The sequence below is a fragment of the Ranitomeya variabilis genome, chromosome 2 (genome assembly GCF_051348905.1).
Source record: "Ranitomeya variabilis isolate aRanVar5 chromosome 2, aRanVar5.hap1, whole genome shotgun sequence".
In the NCBI taxonomy this organism is placed as follows: Eukaryota; Metazoa; Chordata; class Amphibia; order Anura; family Dendrobatidae; genus Ranitomeya; species Ranitomeya variabilis.
This window is the reverse complement of record NC_135233.1, coordinates 850,514,007-850,541,093: the sequence shown is the minus strand read 5'-3', so window position 1 is coordinate 850,541,093 and position 27,087 is coordinate 850,514,007. Positions and strand designations below refer to the sequence as shown.

Below are 27,087 nucleotides of genomic sequence, written 5' to 3'. Positions count from 1 at the left end.
TTAGACCACAAAAGTTGTTGTGCAATTTGTCCTGAGTACGACGATACCCCATATGTGGGTGTAAACCATTGTTTGGGCGCATAGCAGAGCTCAGAAGGGAAGAAGCGCTATTTTACTTTTCAATGCAAAATTGACTGGAATTAAGATGGGATGCCATGTTGCGTTTGGAGAGCCCCTGATGTGCCTAAACATTAAACCCCCCCACAAGTGACACCATTTTGGAAAGTAGACCCCCTAAGGAACTTATCTAGATGTGTTTTGAGAGCTTTGAACCCCCAAGTGTTTCACTACAGTTTATAACGCAGAGCCGTGAAAATAAAAATTATTTTTTTTTTTCACAAAAATGATTTTTTAGCCCCCAGTTTTGTATTTTCACAAGGGTATCAGGATAAATTGGACCCTAAAAGTTGTTGTCCAATTTGTCCTGAGTACGCTGATACCCCCTATGTGGGGGGGAACCACTGTTTGGGCGCATGACAGAGCTCGGAAGGGAAGGAGCGCCATTTGGAATGCAGACTTAAATGGATTGGTCTGCAGGCGTCACATTGCATTTGCAGAGCCCCTGATGTACCCAAATAGTACAAACCCCCCACAAGTGACCCCATATTGGAAACTAGACCTCCCAAGGAACTTATCTAGATGTGTTGTGAGAACTTTGAACCCCCAAGTGTTTCACTACAGTTTACAACGCAGAGCCGTGAAAATAAAACATATTTTTTTTCCCACAAAAATGATTTTTAGCCCCCCAAATTTTTATTTTCCCAAGGATAACAAGAGAACTTGGACCCCAGAAGTTGTTGTTCAATTTGTCCCTAGTACGCTGATACCCCATATGTTGGGGTAAACCCCTTTTTGGACGCACGGGAGAGCTCGGAAGGGAAGGAGCACTGTTTTACTTTTTCAACGCAGAATTGGCTGGAATTGAGATTGGACGCCATGTCGCGTTTGGAGAGCCCCTGATGTGCCTGAACAGTGGAAACTCCCCAATTCTACCTGAAACCCTACCCCTAACCTCACCCCTAATCGTTTACTGAACATTTTCTGACAGTCATAAGTGCCACGTATATAAGTGCCACGTATATAAGTGCCACGTATTTAAGAGCCACGTATTTAAGTGCCATGTATTTAAGTGCCACGTATTTAAGTGCCACGTATTTCAGTGCCACGATATTTCAGTGCCACGATATTTCAGTGCCACGTATTTCAGTGCCACGTATTTCAGGCACTGAAAAATACGTGGCACGTAAATACGTGGCACTGAAATACGTGGCACTTAAATACGTGGCACTTAAATACGTGGCACTTAAATACGTGGCACTTAAATACGTGGCACTTATATACGTGGCCACTGAAATATCGTGGCACTTATATACGTATATACGTATATAAACGTATATTTCAGTGCCACGTATTTCAGTGCCACGTATTTCAGTGCCACGTATTTCAGGCACTGAAAAATACGTGGCACGTAAATACGTGGCACTGAAATACGTGGCACTTAAATACGTGGCACTTAAATACGTGGCACTTAAATACGTGGCACTTAAATACGTGGCACTTATATACGTGGCCACTGAAATATCGTGGCACTTATATACGTATATACGTATATAAACGTATATTTCAGTGCCACGTATTTCAGTGCCACGTATTTCAGGTTAGGGGTAGGGTTAGGGTTATTTGTTTTTTTCTTGTTTTCTTGTGTTTTTCTATAAAAACGCATGCGTTTTACCGCGTTTACATGCATTTTTTCACACATGTGGTTTTTTTAAAAAACGCATGCAGATAAAAACGCAAGTGTGAAACCAGACTAAAAGACGCTTTTTATAGCAAAAAAGTTTTTGCGTCTCCACATTTTGAGACCTATAATTTTTCCACATTTTGGTCCACAGAGTCATGTGAGGTCTTGTTTTTTGCGGGACGAGTTGACGTTTTTATTGGTAACATTTTCGGACACGTGACATTTTTTGATCGCTTTTTATTCCGATTTTTGTGAGGCAGAATGACCAAAAACCTGCTATTCATGAATTTCTTTTGGGAGAGGCGTTTATACCGTTCTGCGCTTGGTAAAATTGATGAAGCAGTTTTATTCGTCGGGTCAGTACGATTACAGCGATACCTCATTTATATCATTTTTTTATGTTTTGACGCTTTTATACGATAAAAACAATTTTATAGAAAAAAATAATTATTTTGGCATCGCTTTATTCTGAGGACTATAACTTTTTTATTTTTTTGCTGATGATGCTGTATGGCGGCTCGTTTTTTGCAGGACAAGATGACGTTTTCAGCGGTAACATGGTTATTTATATCCATCTTTTTGATCGCGTGTTATTCCACTTTTTGTTCGGCGGTATGGTAATAAAGCGTTGTTTTTTGACTCGTTTTTTTTTTTTTTTTCTTACGGTGTTTACTGAAGGGGTTAACTAGTGGGCCAGTTTTATAGGTTGGGTCGTTACGGACGCGGCGATACTAAATATGTGTACTTTTATTGTTTTTGTTTGTTTTTTTTAGATAAAGAAATGTATTTATGGGAATAATATTTTTTTTATTATTATTATTTATTTAGGAATTTTTTTTTTTTTTTTTACACATGTGGAAATTTTTTTTTTTACTTTTTTACTTTGTCCCAGGGGGGGACATCACAGATCGCAGATCTGATAGTGTGCACAGCACTCTATCAGATCGGCGATCATACTTTCATCGGAGCAGGCTGCAGCTTTCATCTGCAGCCTGCTCCGACCCGGAAGTGCTCCCTGCAGGACCCGGATACAGCCCCTCGGCCATTTTGGATCCGGGGCCTGCAGGGAGAAGACGTTCGGTACGAGGTGAGTACATCACCTTGTACCGATCGTCTCAGGGAAGCACGCAGGGAGCCCCCTCCCTGCGCGATGCTTCCCTGTACCGCCGGTACACCGCGATCATGTTTGATCGCGGTGTGCCGGGGGTTAATGTGCCGGGGGCGGTCCGTGACCGCTCCTGGCACATAGTGCCAGATGTCAGCTGCGATATGCAGCCGACACCCGGCCGCGATCGGCCGCGCTCCCCCCGTGAGCGCGGCCGATCGCGTATGACGTACTATCCCGTCGGCGGTCATGGGGGCCCACCCCACCTCGACGGGATAGTACGTCTGATGTCAGGAAGGGGTTAATGGTGGGTGCCATGTCACAATTGGAGAACCCCTGATTTACCTAAACAGTGGAAACCTCCAAATTCTAACTCCAACCCTAACCCCAATACACCCCTAACCCTAATCCCAACCCTAACCATAACCCTGACCACAATCCTAACCCCAGCACAATCCTAAACCTAATCTCAACCCTAATCATAACAACAACCCTAACACTAGCCCAACCCTAACCCTAGCCCCAACCCTAACCCTAGCCCCAACTCTAGCCCAACTGTAACCCTAGCCCAAGCCTAACCCTAGCTCAGGCCCCAACCCTAACCCTAGCCCAACCCAAACCCTAGCCCAACCCTAACCCTAGCCCCAACCCTGACTCTAGCCCTACCCTAACCCTAGCCCCAACCCTAACCCTAGCCACAACCCTAACCCTAGCCACAACCCTAACCCTAGCCCAAACCTAACCCTAGCCCAACTCTAACTGTAGCCCAACCCTAACCCTAGCTCTAGCACCAACCCTAACCCTAGCCCCAACCCTAACCCTTGCCCAACCCTAACGGAAAAATGGAAATACATTTTTTTATTGCATTATTTTTCCCTAACTAATGAGGTGATAAAGGGGGTTTGATTAACTATTTTTTTATTTTGATCACTGTTATAGAGCCTATCACTTTGATCAAAATGAACCAATTGGAATAATTTCCTATTGTTGCCAGCTGGCAGATCTTGGCGGGCGCACTGTGCATGTGCCCACCATTTTCTTCCTGGAAGAAGACACCGCAGGCCGGGAGACAGCACAGGGGGATGCATGAGGGTCTAGGGACACCGGAGGTACAGTGGGAGGATTCAGGGGACCACATTTCTCTCTCCTCTGATGTGCAATCACATCAGAGGAGAGAGAAATTAAATGGGAAATCAGACTTGTTTTTTTGCAGCCTTGTTATTCAGTGAATAACGGCGATCACAACACAGGGGTCGGTAAAAACTAACACAAATTATGTTCTCCGGGGTCTCAGCTACCCCCAGTAGCCAAGACCTCAGAGAATTTCCGATGCAGGGGGCGCAATCCACTTAATTTTCAGCGTCATTAAAAGGCAGCGCTGAGGAATAAGTACCCTTAATTGCCCCCGTTAAAAGGCATATCAGTGGTCGTTAAGGGGTTAAATACTGCTGTCAAGTGTAACAGCGACCCAATGCAAGGCTTTCTTGCCTGCAACATAAACGAGTTTAAAAAACCCTCTTTTCCCCAATTGTAAATAGCAAAATGCCAAAATAAAAAGTAAATATATTTTATACATCAAATGGGGTGTCATTGTCCAAACTTCTATATATGTTGACATATTTATCCCATAGGGTGAGAGTTGAACAGGAAAAACTGTTTCGGAAAAGAAAAAAAAATGGCAAAAGCACTGTTTGATACTTCTGAATCATAGAAAAAAAAATAGAATAAAATGAGATCAGAAAGTCACATAGACATCAAAATGGTAGGAATAAAAACTACAGCTCATCACACAAAAATACAAATCATCATACAATGCTGCCTGGAAAAATAGAAAAAGTTATGGGGCCTGAGTCCAATTATTTTTAACACTTAAAATGATCTAAATTTGGTTTCAGCATAACTGTACTGAACTGTAAAACAAACTCACCATTTCATTTTTCTATAGGTGTTCCATTGACCTCACACTACCACTTTCAAAGGCTAACATGGTGTGGAGCAAGACAGCAACGAAGGCTGGAATGGAGGTCTAGTACCCCTTTTGTCTTTGATGCAATTATAGCTGGAGATTGGTAGGAAGATCACCTGGGCAATGTTATGAACAGGCCTTCATGAACTAACATCATACAGGTCCTATTCCTGAAATTATGGTGTAAGGTAAAAAAATGTATGGTAGTTGGACCAGTCTAGTCTTTTTTCCAGTTACGGCTCGGCATATGAGCAGCCTGCATGGCCTAAACGTGTTTCTATGGTCAGCTGCATATTCAGGTACATCAGGGACATTATTGATTGGCCATTGAAAAGGAAACAGCCAGCTGCGGATCTTGAAAGCCATTAATAATCTCATTGATAACACGCCAATGAATGTACTTGCCATGCATTCATACTCGATACTGAATCAAGATTTAAAAAATTTGTTTTGATTTTATCATTTGCATATCATTAACATGTCTATTGATCCTGTAATTTCCAGAATTCCATTACTTTTTCTTATTGGTGTAGGAATTTGAATTTGAGGAGTGTAGATTAAAATGGAAAGTATTATTCAAAGCTACAGCTTGACCAGTGGAAAAATAACAACTTATTCTAAGAAGGTAAGGGAAAAAAATTCAAGCCCAAAAACGTAAAATGGTCTAGTCCCTAAGCAGTTGAGAAAATCTATGATTCTAATTGTGATTATTCCTATATACATTTTCTTTACTTTAGCCATTTACAGCCACGTAGCTATTGTGAGGAATGTGGGGACTATGCCCCAGGTCCTCTACCTAAGGCAGCTAGAGAATTGATCACTATTATCAATTTTTTTCTGTCTTCGTAAAAACTAGAAGATTAATAATGGGGTGTCCACTTAATACAAAACTCCACTGAAGTAAACCACAAAAGATCCATATACTTACCTATAGGACTGATGCTGCTGCTCCAATGTCAGCGCTGTGTCTCCTGGCGGTCTTGCGATATTGTTATGTCACATGAAAGCTGTAGCAAATCAGCTGTTCCTGTGCATCAGAGTGGACATTCATGGTCACCAAGAGACAAGGTACTGACATAAGATGACTGTCTATGGTCCAGGGGGTGAGTATATATGTTTATTTTATATGTTGCACTTTAGCAGTAAAAAAGGCATAAACAGTATTGGAACTCCTTTCAGGCCATGTTCACAGGTTCAGTATTTAGTCAGTATTTTAATTCACTATTTGTAAGCTAAAATCAGGAGTGAAATGATCATATGAATAGACACACGTGCACCACTTCTGCATTTTTCAGTCAAGCCATGTTTTGGCTTACAAATACTGAGGTAAAATACTGACCAAGTACTGAACATGTCAATGTGGCCTACAGATGATAGAACATATGCTTAAACCTTTTTCCAACTGGAGTGGAGACTTACTTGTGTAATTTGATGTTGATACGTTATCTCCCTGCACTGTATCGTAGCCAGTTAAGGATGAGACCAGGAAGGTGTACTGAGTACCAGGTATCAGGTCTTGAACTGTAAACAAAGTTAGTGGAGTGTTTTTTTTGTATTTTTCATCTCCCTGGATCTGTATGAGATAAGAACTTGTTCTTCCATCTGGCGGCAGCCAGCTCAGAGATGCAGATGTGTCAGTGATGCTGAAAACTATCAGATTCTTTACTTTTTCTGGTCCTTAAGATAAGAAAAACCAAATCATTACACATAAGTGAAGAGCAATATATTTAGTATATGAAGCAGGTTATATGTACAGTCATGTTCAAAAGTATTGGCATCCTTGAAAGCTGCTGATCAAATATTCCCTTCTCCAACTCACCTAAGAGTATTCCGCTGACACAAATGGAGTTTTTCCCTTTTCTTATTTCCACTGTTGTCTCTGCTGTTTTCTTCTCTCTCACACACACACTCTGATACAGTTTACTTGGACCAGAGAGTGTCCTCACTTCTTTCCTTGTGTGAACTAGATTTGCAACTCAACTACCTATTCCTGTCACTAATCCTCAATCCTCCTCTCCAACCTTGGCCAGCCTTACAGTTAACCCTATCTACACTACTACCTAACTACACTCATGTAAAATATATTTTCATACACCAGGGGCTGTCAAAGAGCACCATACTCACCAGTCTCACAAATGAATTGGTTGAAATGTTCCCTCTCAAAGGTGATAGTGTCTTCTATATTGAAAACTTATACTGATTATATACTCACTGGTAAAATTGATGTTTTCTGTAGAATCTCCCAATACATCTGCTCCAGTAACTGCCGTAATGGTAACTATATATTGGTTTCCGGGTGTCAAATCACTGAAAAGGAGCGAATTTGAGGTAGTTGTCCTAGTCTTGTAAATATCTCCTGTCACTTCAATGAGATAGTGACTGTAATTGCTGTGAGGAGGCAGCCAGGATATAGTCATAGAGTTGGTGGAGATATTGGTAACTTGGACATTTCCAACCATGCCAGGACCTGCGATTGGTATAAAAAGAAAAAACATCTGGTCTGTTATTTTTACACTAGTATCATGACTATTACACAATATTACTCAATATACACTGCTCAAAAAAATAAAATGAACACTTAAACACTGATTGACAATCAATTTCACATGCTGTTGTGCAAATGGAATAGACAACAGATGGAAATTATTGGCAATTATCAAGACACCCTCAGTAAAGGAGTGGTTCTGCTTTATTGAGACCACATCTCAGTAATAATGCTTTCTGGCTGATGTTTTGGTCACTTTTGAATGTTGGTTGTGCTTTCACACTCGTGCTAGCATGAGATGGACTCTACAACCCACACAAGTGGCTCAGGTAGTGCAGCTCATCCAGGATGGCACATCAATGCAAGCTGTGGCAGGAAGGTTTGCTGTGTCTGTCAGCATAGTGACTCCGTAGCGTGGGAAAGTTTCTGAATATTTTCTCATGCTACAAAGTTAATGCTGCCAGGGGGCGCACCTTTGGTGATGGCACCGCTAGTCACCGAAGCTCCGCCCCTTACATTTCATTCATTCCCCAGTCTTTTACAGCCGGGAGCGGCCACATTAGCACCGCTCCGGGTTGTAAATGTATTTAGCCCCTTGAGATGGATTTACAGCGTGGGACTTGACTGTACAGCGGACAGGTATGGGATATTGTTGCTTTTTTATTTTGGAATTTTTACAGGAGAAAGAGGTTCATCTCTTGGATTGAGCATACAATAAAGATAATAAAACCTATGTGTTTATTTATTTCACTTAAATACTTTATTCTTAATGTGTGTGTGTTTTAACCCTTTCAGAACTAGTAGCTTAATAATGGATAGGTGTCTTATTGACACCTCTCCATTATTATCCAGGCTTAATGTCAAATTTCAATAGCAAGGTGACATTAACCCCTTATTACCCCATATGCCAATGCTACAGGGCAGTGGGAAGAGAGAGGCTAAATGCCAGAATATGCACATCTTACAGAATCGCCTTTTCTGGGGTGGCTGGGGGCAGATGTTTTTAGCCAGGGGGGGCAATAACCATGGTCCCTCTGTAGGCTATTAATATCTGTCCTCAGTTACTGTCTTTCCATCTGTGGCGGAGAAAATTGCACGGGAGCCTACACCAGTTTTTTCCGTGAATTAATCCTTTAGTTTAACCCCTACAGCTCCCAAATTTTGCACACACGCTACTAACATTATTAGTGAGAGATATATAAAAATATAACAGATATGCAATGGCTTACTGTATGTAAACTATGTCTCATATCCTGTCGGGTTCGGTAAGGATTTAGCAAAAGCCGACAACTGAATTACCGGCTTTTATGCTATCTAGCTCTGTATGAAATATATATATACAGTGGGGCAAAAAAGTATTTAGTCAGTCAGCAATAGTGCAAGTTCCACCACTTAAAAAGATGAGAGGCGTCTGTAATTTACATCATAGGTAGACCTCAACTATGGGAGACAAACTGAGAAAAAAAAATCCTGAAAATCACATTGTCTGTTTTTTTATAATTTTATTTGCATTTTATGGTGGAAAATAAGTATTTGGTCAGAAACAAAATTTCATCTCAATACTTTGTAATATACCCTTTGTTGGCAATGACAGAGGTCAAACGTTTTCTGTAAATCTTCACAAGGTTGCCACACACTGTTGTTGGTATGTTGGCCCATTCCTCCATGCAGATCTCCTCTAGAGCAGTGATGTTTTTGGCTTTTCGCTTGGCAACACGGACTTTCAACTCCCTCCAAAGGTTTTCTATAGGGTTGAGATCTGGAGACTGGCTAGGCCACTCCAGGACCTTGAAATGCTTATTACGAAGCCACTCCTTCGTTGCCCTGGCGGTGTACTTTGGATCATTGTCATGTTGAAAGACCCAGCCACGTTTCATCTTCAATGCCCTTGCTGATGGAAGGAGGTTTGCACTCAAAATCTCACGATACATGGCCCCATTCATTCTTTCATGTACTCGGATCAGTCGTCCTGGCCCCTTTGCAGAGAAACAGCCCCAAAGCATGATGTTTCCACCACCATGCTTTACAGTAGGTATGGTGTTTGATGGATGCAACTCAGTATTCTTTTTCCTCCAAACACGACAAGTTGTGTTTCTACCAAACAGTTGCAGTTTGGTTTCATCAGACCATAGGACCAAAACTCCTCTGGATCATCCAAATGCTCTCTAGAAAACTTCAGACGGGCCCGAACATGTACTGGCTTAAGCAGTGGGACACGTCTGGCACTGCAGGATCTGAGTCCATGGTGGCGTAGTGTGTTACTTATGGTAGGCCTTGTTACATTGGTCCCAGCTCTCTGCAGTTCATTCACTAGGTCCCCCCGCGTGGTTCTGGGATTTTTGCTCACCGTTCTTGTGATCATTCTGACCCCACGGGGTAGGATTTTGCGTGGAGCCCCAGATCGAGGGAGATTATCAGTGGTCTTATATGTCTTCCATTTTCTAATTATTGCTCCCACTGTTGATTTCTTCACTCCAAGCTGGTTGGCTATTGCAGATTCAGTCTTCCCAGCCTGGTGCAGGGCTACAATTTTGTTTCTGGTGTCCTTTGACAGCTCTTTGGTCTTCACCATAGTGGAGTTTGGAGTCAGACTGTTTGAGGGTGTGCACAGGTGTCTTTTTATACTGATAACAAGTTTAAACAGGTGCCATTACTACAGGTAATGAGTGGAGGAAAGAGGAGACTCTTAAAGAAGAAGTTACACGTCTGTGAGAGCCAGAAATCTTGATTGTTTGTTTCTGACCAAATACTTATTTTCCACCATAAAATGCAAATAAAATGATAAAAAAAACAGACAATGTGATTTTCAGGATTTTTTTTTCTCAGTTTGTCTCCCATAGTTGAGGTCTACCTATGATGTAAATTACAGACGCCTCTCATCTTTTTAAGTGGTGGAACTTGCACTATTGCTGACTGACTAAATACTTTTTTGCCCCACTGTATATATATGTGTCTCACTGATAGATTATATATATACAGTTAGGTCCATATATATTTGGACAGAGACAACATTTTTCTAATTTTGGTTATAGACATTACCACAATGAATTTTAAACAAAACAATTGAGATGCAGTTGAAGTTCAGACTTTCAGCTTTCATTTGAGGGTATCCACATTAAAATTGGATGAAGGGTTTAGGAGTTTCAGCTCCATAACATGCGCAACCCTGTTTGTAGAGGGACCAAAAGTAATTGGACAGATTAAATAATTTTAAATACAATGTTTATTTCTAGTACTTGGTTGAAAACCCTTTGTTGGCAATGACTGCCTGAAGTCTTCTTGAACTCATGGACATCACCAGACGCTGTGTTTCCTCCTTTTTTTATGCTCTGCCAGGCCTTCACTGCCGTGGTTTTCAGTTGCTGTTTGTTTGTGGGCCTTTCTGTCTGAAGTTTAGTCTTTAACAAGTGAAATGCATGCTCAATTGGGTTGAGATCAGGTGACTGACTTGGCCATTAAAAAATATTCCACTTCTTTGCTTTGGTATACCCCTGGGTTGCTTTGGCTTTATGTTTTGGGTCATTGTCCATCTGTAGTATGAAACGACGACCAATCAGTTTTGCTGCATTTGGTGGATCTGAGCACACAGTATGTCTCTGAATACCTCAGTAATCATTCGGCTGCTTCTGTTCTATGTCACATCATCAATAAACACTAGTGACCCAGTGCCACTGGCAGCCATGCATGCCCAAGCCATCACACTGCCTCCGCCATGTTTTACAGATGATGTGGTATGCTTTGGATCATAAGCTGTACCACGCCTTCGCCATACTTTTCTCTTTCCATCATTCTGGTAGAGGTTGACCTTGGTTTCATCTGTCCAAAGAATGTTCCTCCAGAACTGTGCTGGCTTTTTTAGATTTTTTTTAGCAAAGTCCAGTCTAGCCTCTCTATTCTTGATGCTTATGAGTGGATTGCACCCTGCAGTGAAGCCTCTGTATTTACATTCATGCAGTCTTCTCTTTATGGTAGATTTGGATATTGATACGCCAACCTCCTGGAGAGTAATGTTCACTTGGTTGGCTTTTGTGAAGGGGTTTCTCTTCACCATGGAGATTATTCTGCGATCATCCACCACTGTTGTCTTCCATGGGCGCCCAGGTCTTTTTGCATTGATGAGTTCACCAGTGCTTTCTTTCTTTCTCAGGATGTACAAAACTGTACATTTTTCCACTCCTAATTTTGTAGCAATTTCTCGGATGGTTTTTTTCTGTTTTCGCAGCTTAATGATGGCTTGTTTCACCTGCATGGAGAGCTCCTTTGACCGCATGTTTACTTCACAGCAAAACCTTCCAAATGCAAGCACCACACTTCAAATCAACTCCAGGCCTTTTATCTGCTTAATTGAGAATGACATAAGGAAGGCGAATGCCCACACCTGTCCATGAAATAGCCTTGAAGTCAATTGTCCGATTACTTTTGGTCCCTTTAAAAACAGGGTGGCACATGTTAAGGAGCTGAAACTCCTAAACCCTTCATCCAATTTTAATGTGAATACCCTCAAATGAAAGCTGAAAGTCTGAACTTCAACTGCATCTGAATTGTTTTGTTTAAAATTCATTGTGGTAATGTCTATAACCAAAATTAGAAAAATGTTGTCTCTGTCCAAATATATATGGACCTAACTGTATAATCTATGTATAGACTGTATATATGTTTTCACGAATATTTGAGCCCATGGACCCATTATATGTCCATTTCGCAAGCAGGTGAGAAAATCTAGCCATATGGATGACACACGGATACTTTTTTGAGAAAAAAAATTGCATCCTTGCATTGCAAACGGATCACTGCTCATGAAACATTTGTGGGATTCTCGTCCGTGTAAAATGGACCGATTTTGTATACGTTGTGTGTGAATCTAGCCTAAAGCAGCATACCCACAATGAGACATGGTGTAGTTAGAATTTTGTTTTGGGGCTGTGTTTACAAAAACATGGCCTTATAACAGTGTTGTGTAGACTTTTTATATCCACTGTGTAATTTATTATTGCATAATTCAGAACAAGTGAAGACTCATTGACCTATAATGAAGGCTATCGGTAGTTTTCATACTTTTAATGGCAAAAACACATTTGCAGAATTTTATTCTTATCACCATAAATATCTCACTTGCAACAAATGTGTTGGGAACATAACCTTCATGACATTTACTAATAAGTAAACATTTCTCTTTATTTCTGAATTGCTGCAGACATTTTGGTGCTTATTTAGTCACATATTGTATAGCTTTCCTGACCTCAAAATGGCTGCTGACGGAGTAACACAAAATAAATACTGTCTATCAGCCTCTTCCAGTTAAATACAAGCTGTTGCCATTTGCAGTGTTTTTCAATAAAAGGAGGCTAATGGAATAATTTGATCACATGCTCTTATATTAATGCTACTATGAGTGCAGAGGAGCTATGAAGTCTGAGGAAGGCTGCACTAACAAGCAGGCATTACTTCACAAAGGAGGAGATCATCACTTGACCTTAAAAACTTTTATATTAGTAAGTGCCTCAAAATCATGTCTCGACACAAATGACAATATGTTAAAATAATAAAATAACTCATTCTTTCCTATTCAATTTCTTACCGCTCCAGTGGTCTCCCCAGCATTCACATGACCATTGTAGCCCATCAGGGCCACCATCAGGGCATTACTGCCCTGACTGGTGTATGGGTCCCGATGAACAGAGGGGACCCGCATCAGGCCCCTTCTCTTCCACTCACCGGGCCCCAGTGGCATATGGCTGGAGCCTGGAATGAGACAAATGGGGGCCAGGATGGGGAATATTATTATTATAAGGGATAATTAAGGGATATTATTATTCTTGCAGTGATGTATCAATTTTATTTTTTGAGGATACTGCTTTAAATGGGGGGACAGCCCTGTTACTGTGCAGAGCGACATTATGTCGTCTTTTTTTCTTCATCGTAGTGTAGAAGTTGGGAAAAAATTAAGGAATGTGCTCTGCAAGCAGTGCTCTAGATAACTGTGTTATTTTCAGCAGAGACAAGCCCTGGCTGGAAGAATTGATGGCGGTCTGTGCCAGATGAAGGTGAAAAGTGAAAATGAAGGACTTCACCTATAGACCTCACAGGTGAGTCAGTGTGTTACCTGTACACTGACATTATACACTGTACACTATATACAGAGGTCATGTGTACAATGTCACCAGTGATCACTGTATTACCTGTACACCGATACTGTATACATAGCTCCTGTTTATAATGTCACCGTTAATCACTATATTACCTGTACCAGGACACTGCATACTATGTACAGATCTCTTGTGTATAATGACACATTGTGATATTAGTATTGTGTTTTTTCTTATTACTGATCAGTATTGCTGTATTCAGACACTATGTGGTGGTAATATTTTGTCCGGTCTTGGTGTGGCGGTATATGTTCTTTGCATGTACTGTTATTTGGTCACAATGTGGTGGTAATATGTTATCCAGTCATGGTGTGGCGGTATTTGTTCCTTGTATGTGCTGTTATTTGGTCACCATGTGGTGGTAATATTTGGTCTGGCCATAGTGTGGTGGTATTTGTCCCTAGTATGTGCTATTATTTGGTCACTTGTTGACAGTAATATGTGGTCTGGTCATGGTGTGGTGGTATTTGTTCCTTGTATGTGGTATTATTGCTCAGCATGTGGTGGTAATATGTGGTCTGGACATGGTGCGGTGGTATTTGTCCCTTGTATATGATATTATCCAGTCACTGTGGTGGTAATATGTGATCTGATCATGGAGTAATGGTATTTGTCCCTTGTATGTGATATTATTGGTTATTTTAAAAATTGAAAAATAAATAAAAATATACCTAAATTGTATTACATATTTTAACAAATGTTTAATAGGTTAGAGTAGAGTAGGACCCGGTCAAAAGAGTCTACCTTGTTGTAGTGGCAGCTTAAAAAATCTTTTGGCCAAAACAAAAGATGCTGGCTATATGTGTGATCTGGCGATGGTAACTGTTAATGTGTGATTGGTGAGGACATTGTGCAGATGTGGAGTTTTCCTATGAGTGGGAGGTGGGACTGTAGAAGGTTTGAGGGGTAGAAGCGGGGCTGGGGTAGAGCCTGGGGGGAGTCTTAAGGGGGCCCCAAAAATGTTACCAGTATGGGGCCCCGAAATTCCTAATGGTAGCCCTGTAGCCCATAATTGGTGATATAGAGGTCAAAGATTGGCTGCAGCAGTCAAATGAATGATGGCTGTGACGTTATTGTGCCATGACCTGTGGAGACCACTTGAGCAACACCACTGAGGTTGCATGAGATTTAGAAAGAGTAATGGCTATTTTAATCTTATCACAATTTGAGCTGTTGGGTCATTGTTTTAAACTAGTGGACAAATTCTTTAAATTTAAGATAAGCATTAGTGTAATCATCTGTACCTTGAACCAATGAGGAATTTTTATGTATTTTTATCTTAGGTGCCCTAATGTGTCAATTTCCCTTATCAATTGTATCCTCATAATAGAAGAAAAATTGTATTCAGATACAATCCTGCACTCTGAATCAGCTTCAATTATTATGGCAGTATCAAGCAACATTGTTGGTAATTCAGGGATTTTTTAAGTACCATATTTAGCGTTTCTCTGTAATACAAAATGAGACAAGAGACAGCTGTTTCATAGGGATTTTGCCTTCCTCTGAATCATATTGTAGCATTAATCTTTATGGACTTAAGCCTTGGAAGCTGTCACATAATCACCTCTCTGTGGTTCAATCCTACCTTCCCATTTAGCCGTGATGAGTTACTTAGTGGGGATGGCTGGGAATTTCGATGGATCTATTTAAATCTTCTGTGCCCTGGCATTATCATAACTTGGTTAAAATTTCTACACTAATAGCAGTTTATGTTTCGGATCAAGCACTTAGATTTTCCCCTATACTGTACTTAATGAGGACCGTTCACCAAATTTTTCTTGTTGAACTGAACACATGATGTAGAGTGGAATAAACCATTTTTGTATTATTTTGCCTCTCCATTGCTGAGATATTAGCAATAAAAGTATTTGGAACCTAATGAGTTTACTTTTGTGAAGTCCAATTGGATTTTATCAGACAATTTTCACTGCAGGCATGAATTTCACCCCACGTATGATGCTGACCAATCATAAACAGGCACCGACATGGCAGGAAATAAACAACTCCCACACCACAGCTTAGCACAAGTTTCTCAGCATCTGAGGTGTATTCACACTTATGTCTGCTGTGCTCAAGCAACTTATACTCTGCAGTGAGATCAGGTTATCATTAGTGATGAGCGAATATGATCAGATAAGGTGTTATCCCAGCACGCTTGGGCAGGGTTGGATTGGCCCACCAGAGAAACGGAGGATTCTCCAGTGGGCCCAGGCATTGACACCTGCTGGCATACTGGCCAGCAGCTGCCTATGACCCCCGCTGCTCCAGGGGCCCACAGCCAGTGGCATGTTGCTAATAGTGGCACACCCAGCTGCTATGGGGCCCCTGAGTCAGGGGTGCCTGCCTGGTGCCAGCTGAGCAACAGTTGGAAACAGGAGCCTGTCCCCGCTGCTAAAGAGAAATTAATATTCACATTTCCCCATGCTCCCATGGGTGTGGAGAGGAGTGAATACCACAGGCTGAGGCTAAAACTTCTAGTGTGGCTGCATCGGGGCCCCAGAGGTGGGCCACTGCAGGGCGGCTAACCCTGAGGGCAATTGGCGGGCAAGGAGCGATCCCTGCAGCTTGGCAGCGAAGCGGAGCTGCAGGAATATGATGCTGTCCTGCTTCCTGCCCATTTCTTCCTGTTTGACACAGCGCAGCTGGGTGATGCCATCAATCAGCGTGGCTGTTTCAGAGAGAAAACTGCCGGTGACAAAGATGCTGCCGGGATGTGATGCGGCTGTGGGGAACGTGCAGAGAGGTGAGTGGTGCTGTGTGTTTGTCTGTCTGCCTGCATGCGTGTATGTGGTGCGGTGCTGTGTGTGTGTGTGGGGGGTGTACACTGCTGTGTGTATTGGAGATGTTTGAATTGGAGTTTGGCAATGAAGTGGGTGACGGAGAGAGCAGTGACGGGATGGTGGGGGAGAAGGCATTGTTGGTGGTGGTGGAAAGGATGATGGGGTGGTGAGGTAAGAGGCAATGATGGAGGTGGTGGAATGGGCAATGATGGGGTGGTGGGGTGGTGGGGAGAGAGCAATGATGGTTGTGATGGAAAGGACAATGATGGTGGTGGTGTGAGGAGGCAATGCTGGAGGTGTTGGAATGGGCAATGAAGGGGTGGTGGGGGAGAAAGCAATGATGGTTGTGGTAGAAAGAACAATGATAGTAGTGGTGGAATAGACAATGGTGGTTGTGGGGGAGGAGGCAATGATGGAGGTGGTGGAATGGGCAATGATGGGGTGGTGGGGGAGAAAGCAATGATGGAGGTGGTGGAAAAGAAAATGATGGTAGTGGTGGAAAAGACAATGGTGGTTGTGGGGGAGGAGGCAATGATGGAGGTAGTGGAATGGGCAATAATGAGGTGGTGGGGGAGAAAGCAATGATGGAGGTGGTGGAAAGGAAAATGATGGTAGTGGTGGAAAGGACAGTGGTGGTGATGGAGGAGGCAATGATGGAGGAGGTGGAATGGGCAATGATAGGAGTGGTGGGTGAGAAGGCAATGATGGAGGCGGTGATGAGGACAATGATGGAGGTGGAAGGTGGAAGGTGGAAGGTGGGCTGCATTATACCCTATGAGGGGAGCTGCATTATACCCTATGAAGGGGCTGTGTTATACTTTAAGGGGGCTACCTTATATTCTGTGGGGGGCTGCATTATTCTCTTAGGGGGCTACATTAAATTCTGGGGGCTACATCATACTATATGAGAGGGTATGCATTATGTCCTATGAGGGGGCTACAGTATATTCTATGGGGGGCTGCATTATACTATATGAGGGGGCTGCATATTACCCTATGAGGGTGCCACATTATATTATATTGGGGGCTGAACTATACCTTATGAGGGGGTTGCATTATATTTTGTGGGGTGCTGCATTATACCCTATGAGGGGGCTGCATTATATTCTGTGAGGGAGGATGTATTATATTCCATGAGGGGGGCTACATTATATTACATAAGGGGGGCTGCATTATATTCTATGAAGGGGCTACTTTATATTCTATGAGGGGGCTACCCCAACCCCTGCTACATAATTAGGACATGTACAACCTTATATTACACCCTGATCCCTGATTTTTGCATGTTTTACCACACAATTGCTGGTCTTGTATTTATTTCTATGAAGCTACATAGTGGGCCCCAAGAATGATTTTCTCTGGTGGGCCCAAGGTCCTCCAGTCCGACGCTGTGCTTGGGTGCTAACAAAAGTATCTCCAGCGTGCTCAAATACTATATTTGAGTCGCCGTCTCTGCATGTCTCGCAGCTGATCGTCCAGGGCATGCCCAGTTCACAGCTGATGCAGCCACAGTATAGGACATATGCTCTGATGATGAGCGCAGTGTCCTGCGGCTGCCTTGTTTACAGTATGATAATGCTTTGCCCTGACACTTAAAGAACACAAAATTAGCATCTGGGGCTGTAATATATATATTTTTATCATTTGCATCCAACTGTGTGTGTTTTTAAGACTCTGTGATTCTGGGTAATGGAATATTGTGTATTGAAGGGAATGTGGGGAAGATGTGCAGGACTGGCTACTTGTGCCAAAAGGGAGATTCAATCCAATCTCTACTTCGCTGGGCTAATGATTTTGTTTTGTTTTTGTTTTGTATTTTTACTCAAAATAAATATGAGTTTTGATTGAAAAAGCCCAAGTATTGATCCACTATGATGACAAGAAAGACCACTTCCCAACACATTCCTGTTAATCCCACTCTGTTTAGGCTGTATACCATAAATTTCTGTTTAGTCTTACCTAAAATTCTACATATGTTATCAGCCAATAGAAAAAGAAAGAAAAGAACAAATAGTACTTACGTGTGTACAGACTGATCTGACCAACGAAACCATATAAAACCAAAAATCTATTATATGCAGAAATCTGTATGTTGTAGAAATTCCCAGATGTCAGATTAGTGATCTGTATTGCTGTAGTATTCACAGTCCAGTTGCTGGATGGTTCTCCATAGACAGAAATGCTGTAAGTTGTATTCTCACCAAAATAGGAATCCCAGTTTAGCCAGAAAGAGGTAGTAGTGATGAGTGTAGCAGTGATGTTTCCTGCAATTGAGGAAGAAGCAATACATCATAATAAAGTTTTTTACATGCTGTATTTTTCAGACTATAAGACACACCTTTTTTCTCTCAACTTTAGAAGGAAAATGGTGGGTGCGTATAATAGTCCAAAAGTAGCTTAGGTTGTGGTGGAGCAGGATCACAGGAGGCAGGGTCCTTTCCTCAGGAAGCCGATAGAAGCAGAAGCAGAGCCACACAGGAGGCCCGATGTTGGCGGTGAGGCAGAGCAGAGTGCATTTCTTCCACAGTAGCCATTTTCCTGAAGCTTTGGGCCGCCAAAGGCGGTGCATGTGCAGACTGGGATCTCGGCCTGGCCAAGATCTCAAGCTGTGCAAGCGCTGCATCCAGTGGCCATTTCCTTGAAGCACACAGCTGGGGCGAGATCACAGTCTGTGCATGTGCCATCTCTGGCTGCCCACAGCTTCAGGAAAATGGCGGCTGGGAAAGCAATGTACTTTGCTTTACCTCACCGGGCCCGCAGCATCGCACCCCTGTGGAACCCTATTCTCCCACCCAGTGCACACAGAATACAAATTTCATTCTAGCAGTCAAGTGACGACCATGCAAATCGGCAGGCAGACCCAAATCTTGATATTGTGTACATTGCACTTTCATTGTATTGTCAGTACATTCTGAAAGTTTGCCCCTTAAAGGCTTGTGCTTCTTCATAGGGCTTCAGGAAAATGGCCGCGGGAGGCCGCGCGTGCGCAGATGGAGATCGCGGTGGCCATTTTCCTGAAGCCCTGGGACGCAGAGTAGTGAATCTGCGCACGCGCGGCCTCAGCAAGATGGCCGCCGCCACCAGAAAATACCGTAACTCACCAGCGCTGCTGCTCTCCATCAATACCGGGCCGCGGATTCACCTCAAATATGGATGGGACCTGCTCACGCCATACAGCTCACCGTGCCACATCATGCCCGCACCTCTGTCGCCGCCACAATGCCGGTAAGCCCGCCGCCACCAGGAAAACCACCCAGCTCTGCTACTCTCTTTCACTACTGCTGTGGCGTCACCTCAAATGTGGAAGGGACCCTGGCCGCTGCCACCTGAGGAAGTGACCGCACGTCTGCCACCGCCACAGCAACCTCCCCATGGACACCAGGCCATGGCGTCGCCCACCTAAGCAGGATGGGACCCTGCTCAGGTGCATGCCGTTCCGCCCACCGCACCTCAGCATCACCTCACCTCTGCCACCACCATGCCTCCTGTGACCCTGCTCTGCCACTGCCTGCCCTCAGGTAAGAGATCTTAAAATTCGGACAATAAGATGGACCCCCATCTTATAAAAAATCTTTTTTTCTGCATTTTTCACCCCAAATTTGGGGTGCGTCTTATAGGATGGTGCGTCTTATATGCCAAAAAATACGGTATATACATGGAACGCAACCTTTTTTCGCTGGATCGCACCTCGTCTACTGTAATGTACCTAAAGATGCAGTGATGCTGAAGATAATTTGAAACATCAAAAACTCACTAAAAACTCATTGTGACAACATAGCCTTAGGCCATGTTCACACGTTCAGTATTTGGTCAGTATTTTACCTCAGTATTTGTAAGCCAAAACCAAGAGTGGGTGATAAATACAGAAGTGGTGCATATGTTTCTGTTACACTTTTCCTCTGATTGTTCCACTCCTGGTTTTGGCTTACAAATAGGGTTGAGCGAAACGGGTCGATCATTTTCAAAAGTCGCCGACTTTTGGCTAAGTCGGCGTCTCATGAAACCCGATCCGACCCCTGTGCTTGTCGGCCATGCGGTACGCGACTTTCGCGCCAAAGTCGCGTTTCAATGACGCGAAAAGCGCCATTTCTCAGCCAATGAAGGTGAACGCAGAGTGTGGGCAGCGTGATGACATAGATCCTGGTCCCCACCATCTTAGAGAAGGGCATTGCAGTGATTGGCTTGCTGTCTGCGGCGTCACAGGGGCTATAAAGGGGCGTTCCCGCCGACCGCCATCTTACTGCTGCTGATCTGAGCTTAGGGACAGGTTGCTGCCGCTTCGTCAGAAGCAGGGAGAGCGTTAGGCAGGGTCCACTAACCACGAAACCGCTTGTGCTGCAGCGATTTCCACTGTCCAACACCACCTTCGGTGTGCAGGGACTGTGGAAGCTATTTTTTTTTTTTTTCCCCTCAGCGCTGTAGCTCATTGGGCTGCCCTAGAAGGCTCCGTGATAGCTGTATTGCTGTGTGTACGCCACTGTGGAAACCAACTGCTTTTTTCAAAGCACATATCCTCTTGTTCCTTCCTTTCTGCACAGCTATCTTTTTTGTTTGTCCACACTTTTTATTTAATTTGTGCATCAGTCCACTCCTATTGCTGCCTGCCATACCTGGCTTACATTACTGCAGGGAGATAGTAATTGTAGGACAGTCCCTGTTTTTTTTTTGTTTTTTTTGTGGGAGATTAAGATTGGCATTTCTGCTACAGTGCCATCCCTCTGTGTGCCATCTCTCACTGAGTGGGCCATAGAAAGCCTATTTATTTTTTCCGTGATTTGTGTTCTAAATTCTACCTCAACACAAAAACACTACATCAATCAGTGGGAGAAAAATATTGGCCTCAGTCAGGGCTTGTGTGCCACTGCTGTGTGTGCTATCTCTCATTCAGTGGGCTATAGCAAGCCTATTTTTTTTTTTTTTTTTTTTAATATTATTTGGTTTCTAAAGTCTCCCTGAAAAAAAAAAATACCTAAAAAAACAGTGGGAGAGTAATATTGCCCTTTCAGCTTGTGTGCCAGTCTTGACTCCTGGGTGTGCCACCTCTCTCCCTCTCATTCAGTGGGCCATAGAAAGCCTATTTATTTTTTTTTTTTAAATATTATTGGGTTTCTAAAGTCTCCCTTAAAAAACAAAAAATACATAAAAAAACAGTGGGAGAGTAATATTGCCCTTTCAGCTTGTGTGCCAGTCTTGACTCCTGGGTGTGCCACCTCTCTCCCTCTCATTCAGTGGGCCATAGAAAGCCTATTTATTTTTTTTTTTTAATATTATTGGGTTTCTAAAGTCTCCCTTAAAAAACAAAAAATACATAAAAAAACAGTGGGAGAGTAATATTGCCCTTTCAGCTTGTGTGCCAGTCTTGACTCCTGGGTGTGCCACCTCTCTCCCTCTCATTCAGTGGGCCATAGAAAGCCTATTTATTTTTTTTTTAAAATATTATTGGGTTTCTAAAGTCTCCCTTAAAAAACAAAAAATACATAAAAAAACAGTGGGAGAGTAATATTGTCCTTTCAGCTTGTGTGCCAGTCTTGACTCCTGGGTGTGCCACCTCTCTCCCTCTCATTCAGTGGGCCATAGAAAGCCTATTTATTTTTTTTTTTAAATATTATTGGGTTTCTAAAGTCTCCCTTAAAAAACAAAAAATACATAAAAAAACAGTGGGAGAGTAATATTGCCCTTTCAGCTTGTGTGCCAGTCTTGACTCCTGGGTGTGCCACCTCTCTCCCTCTCATTCAGTGGGCCATAGAAAGCCTATTTATTTATTTTTTTAAAATATTATTGGGTTTCTAAAGTCTCCCTTAAAAAAAAAAAAAAACATAAAAAAACAGTGGGAGAGTAATATTGCCCTTTCAGCTTGTGTGCCAGTCTTGACTCCTGGGTGTGCCACCTCTCTCTCATTCAGTGGGCCATAGAAAGCATTTTTTTTTTTCCTTGATTTGTGTTCTAAAATCTACCTCAACACAAAAACACTACATCAATCAGTGGGAGAAAAATATTGGCCTCAGTCAGGGCTTGTGTGCCACTGCTGTGTGTGCTATCTCTCATTCAGTGGGCTATAGAAAGCCTATTTATTTATTTATTTTTTTTCTTATTATTTGGTTTCTAAAGTCTCCCTGAAAAAAAAAAAAAACATAAAAAAACAGTGGGAGAGTAATATTGCCCTTTCAGCTTGTGTGCCAGTCTTGACTCCTGGGTGTGCCACCTCTCTCCCTCTCATTCAGTGGGCCATAGAAAGCCTATTTATTTATTTTTTTAAATATTATTGGGTTTCTAAAGTCTCCCTTAAAAAACAAAAAATACATAAAAAAACAGTGGGAGAGTAATATTGCCCTTTCAGCTTGTGTGCCAGGCTTGACTCCTGGGTGTGCCACCTCTCTCCCTCTCATTCAGTGGGCCATAGAAAGCCTATTTTTTTTTTTTTTTAAATATTATTGGGTTTCTAAAGTCTCCCTTAAAAAACAAAAAATACATAAAAAAACAGTGGGAGAGTAATATTGCCCTTTCAGCTTGTGTGCCAGTCTTGACTCCTGGGTGTGCCACCTCTCTCTCATTCAGTGGGCCATAGAAAGCATTTTTTTTTTTTTCCTTGATTTGTGTTCTAAAATCTACCTCAACACAAAAACACTACATCAATCAGTGGGAGAAAAATATTGGCCTCAGTCAGGGCTTGTGTGCCACTGCTGTGTGTGCTATCTCTCATTCAGTGGGCTATAGAAAGCCTATTTATTTATTTATTTTTTTTCTTATTATTTGGTTTCTAAAGTCTCCCTGAAAAAAAAAAAAAACATAAAAAAACAGTGGGAGAGTAATATTGCCCTTTCAGCTTGTGTGCCAGTCTTGACTCCTGGGTGTGCCACCTCTCTCCCTCTCATTCAGTGGGCCATAGAAAGCCTATTTATTTATTTTTTTAAATATTATTGGGTTTCTAAAGTCTCCCTTAAAAAACAAAAAATACATAAAAAAACAGTGGGAGAGTAATATTGCCCTTTCAGCTTGTGTGCCAGTCTTGACTCCTGGGTGTGCCACCTCTCTCCCTCTCATTCAGTGGGCCATAGAAAGCCTATTTATTTATTTTTTTAAATATTATTGGGTTTCTAAAGTCTCCCTTAAAAAACAAAAAATACATAAAAAAACAGTGGGAGAGTAATATTGCCCTTTCAGCTTGTGTGCCAGGCTTGACTCCTGGGTGTGCCACCTCTCTCCCTCTCATTCAGTGGGCCATAGAAAGCCTATTTATTTATTTTTTTAAATATTATTGGGTTTCTAAAGTCTCCCTGAAAAAAAAAAAATACATAAAAAAACAGTGGGAGAGTAATATTGCCCTTTCAGCTTGTGCGCCAGTCTTGACTCCTGGGTGTGCCACCTCTCTCCCTCTCATTCAGTGGGCCATAGAAAGCCTATTTATTTTTTTTTTTAAATATTATTGGGTTTCTAAAGTCTCCCTGAAAAAAAAAAAAAATACATAAAAAAACAGTGGGAGAGTAATATTGCCCTTTCAGCTTGTGTGCCAGTCTTGACTCCTGGGTGTGCCACCTCTCTCCCTCTCATTCAGTGGGCCATAGAAAGCCTATTTATTTATTTTTTTAAATATTATTGGGTTTCTAAAGTCTCCCTGAAAAAAAAAAAATACATAAAAAAACAGTGGGAGAGTAATATTGCCCTTTCAGCTTGTGTGCCAGTCTTGACTCCTGGGTGTGCCACCTCTCTCCCTCTCATTCAGTGGGCCATAGAAAGCCTATTTATTTATTTTTTTAAATATTATTGGGTTTCTAAAGTCTCCCTGAAAAAAAAAAAATACATAAAAAAACAGTGGGAGAGTAATATTGCCCTTTCAGCTTGTGTGCCAGTCTTGACTCCTGGGTGTGCCACCTCTCTCCCTCTCATTCAGTGGGCCATAGAAAGCCTATTTATTTTTATTTTTTAAATATTATTGGGTTTCTAAAGTCTCCCTTAAAAAACAAAAAATACATAAAAAAAACAGTGGGAGAGTAATATTGCCCTTTCAGCTTGTGTGCCAGTCTTGACTCCTGGGTGTGCCACCTCTCTCTCATTCAGTGGGCCATAGAAAGCATTTTTTTTTTTTCCTTGATTTGTGTTCTAAAATCTACCTCAACACAAAAACACTACATCAATCAGTGGGAGAAAAATATTGGCCTCAGTCAGGGCTTGTGTGCCACTGCTGTGTGTGCTATCTCTCATTCAGTGGGCTATAGAAAGCCTATTTATTTATTTATTTTTTTTCTTATTATTTGGTTTCTAAAGTCTCCCTGAAAAAAAAAAAAAAAACATAAAAAAACAGTGGGAGAGTAATATTGCCCTTTCAGCTTGTGTGCCAGTCTTGACTCCTGGGTGTGCCACCTCTCTCTCTCATTCAGTGGGCTATAGAAAGCCTATTTTTTTTTTTTTTTTTTTTTTTATTATTTGGTTTCTAAAGTCTCCCTGAAATAAAAAAAAAACTTAAAAAAACAGTGGGAGAGTAATATTGCCCTTTCAGCTTGTGCGCCAGTCTTGACTCCTGGGTGTGCCACCTCTCTCTCTCTAATTGTGGGCCATAGAAAGCCTTTTTTTTTTTTTTTTTTTTAATATTATTTGGTTTCTAAAGTCTCCCTGAGAAAAAAAAATAAATAAATTAGGTGGGAGATTAATATTGACATTAGTGCTTGAGTGACAGTCCTGCGTGTGTGTCATCTCTGTGATTTTGTGCCACAGAAAACAGAGTGTGTAACATTGTGCCTGATTTTCCTTGTGGTCTCACCAACCTGTTAAGGGATATTGAAATCATACTGAAGTTATAGCTCACCGTGTAAGTTGTTTGACAGCAACAAATAAAGTTACTTTGGTTAAGATTTTAAAACAATGAGGAAGTCTGGTGCAAGAGGTCGTCGTGGGCGTTCATTGTCAGCTGGTAATGATGGTAGTGGTAGTGGAGCATCAGGTGGTCGTGGGGATAAAAATATTCCACCTAAGTCTGGAGCTGTGGAGCCAGTTTCGTCGTCAGGCTACACAAGGCCTTGAACGCTCTCTTTTCTGGGAGTAGGAAAACCGCTTTTAAAGGCGGAGCAGCAACAGCAAGTTTTGGCTTACATTGCAGACTCAGCCTCTAGCTCTTTTGCCTCCTCTTCCGAAACTGGTAAATGTAAAAGCAGCGCGTCGCTTGTGGATGTTCACGGTCAGGGACAAGTCGCTTCCTTGTCCTCCTCAGCAAAAACTACAACAAGAGAGAAGGATGCAGCAGGCGACACAACGGGTCACTCCATGGAGCTCTTTACACATACCGTCCCTGGCTTAGAAAGTGAAACATTTAACAGGCCATGCCCATTACAAGTATATTCTGACATGGAGTGCACTGATGCACAGCCACAGCCAGAGTACTATGCTGCTCCTTTGACTCAGACCACCACATTGCCCTCTCAGGGTACAGATCCACAATCAGACCCTGATGAGACTATGTTGCCCCGCCACGAACGCTATACCACCGACCGACACAGTGACACAGACGAAGTTGCACACGAGCTCGAAGAGGAGGTAATAGATGACCCAGTTATTGACCCCGATTGGCAGCCATTGGGGGAACAGGGTGCAGGCGGCAGTAGTTCAGAAGCGGAGGTGGAGGAGGGGCCGCAGCAGGCATCAACATCGCAACAGGTTCCATCTGCCGGGCCCGTATCTGGCCCAAAACGCGTGTCAAAGCCAAAACCTGTTGGAGCACAGCGTTGCCATCTGGTTAAAGCTCAGTCTGCAATCCCTGAAAAGGGATCCGAGTCTAGGAAGAGTGCAGTCTGGCATTTTTTTAAACAACATCCAACTGATCAGCGCAAAGTCATCTGTCAAAAATGTTCAACTAGCTTAAGCAGAGGTCAGAATCTGAAAAGTCTAAATACTAGTTGCATGCATAGACACTTAACCACCATGCATTTTCAAGCCTGGACTAACTACCAAACGTCCCTCAAGGTTGTAGCACCCTCGGCCAATGAAGCTAGTCAGCAACGCAACATCCCTTCCGTCACTGTAAGGCCACCATTTTCCGCACCACCGGCAGTATCTGTGCAGGTTTCTTTGCCAGCCAAAAGCAGTCAGGGTCAGGGAATCACCAGTTTTGTAGGAGGAAATATTGCATCTAGGGCACCGGCGGAAACAATACCGTCTCCAACCGTCTCTCAGTCTGCCATGTACACCGGCACACCCGAAAGTTCCACGATCTCCAGCTCTCCAGTCCAGCTCACCCTACATGAGACTCTGGTTAGAAAAAGGAAGTACTTATCCTCGCATCCGCGTACACAGTGTTTTAACGCCCACATAGCTAGACTAATCTCGTTAGAGATGATGCCCTACCGGTTAGTTGAAAGCGAAGCTTTCAAAGCCCTGATGGAGTACGCTGAACCACGATACGAGCTACCCAGTCGACACTTTTTTTCCAGAAAAGCCATCCCAGCCCTGCACCAGCATGTTAAACAGCGCATCGTCCATGCACTCAGGCAATCTGTGAGTACAAAGGTGCACCTGACTACAGATGCATGGACCAGTAGGCATGGCCAGGGACGTTATGTGTCCATCACGGCACACTGGGTGAATGTGGTGGATGCAGGGTCCAGAGGCGACATCAATTTAGGGACAGTTGTGCCTAGCCCACGGTCTAGGAAACAGTTGGCTGTAGGCGTTCGCACCCCCTCCTCCTCCTCCTCCTCGTCCTCCTGCAGAAGCTACAGCTCTTCCACAGAACGCAGTCTGCCAACCACTCCATCGGCAGATGACACTGTTGCACACCAGTTGTCCCATTATGGGCCAGCTACTGCCAAGCGTCAGCAGGCTGTATTGGCTATGAAGTGCTTGGGCGACAACAGACACACCGCGGAAGTTCTGTCCG

The 27,087-nt window shown here is 42.7% G+C and overlaps 1 protein-coding gene across 1 annotated transcript in view; it reads right to left on the bottom strand.

Moving 5' to 3' along the window:
* LOC143808017 (tenascin-X-like) overlaps positions 1–27,087 on the bottom strand; it is a 332,081-nt gene that overhangs the window by 107,923 nt on the left and 197,071 nt on the right. Inside the window, exons 32-34 of the mRNA XM_077290219.1 lie at positions 18,245–18,487; positions 7,025–7,279; positions 6,232–6,489 (exon numbers count right to left, since the gene is read on the bottom strand). Of these exons, the coding sequence (XP_077146334.1) occupies positions 6,232–6,489; positions 7,025–7,279; positions 18,245–18,487 (756 nt within the window). The remainder of the gene's footprint in view (positions 1–6,231; positions 6,490–7,024; positions 7,280–18,244; positions 18,488–27,087) is intronic.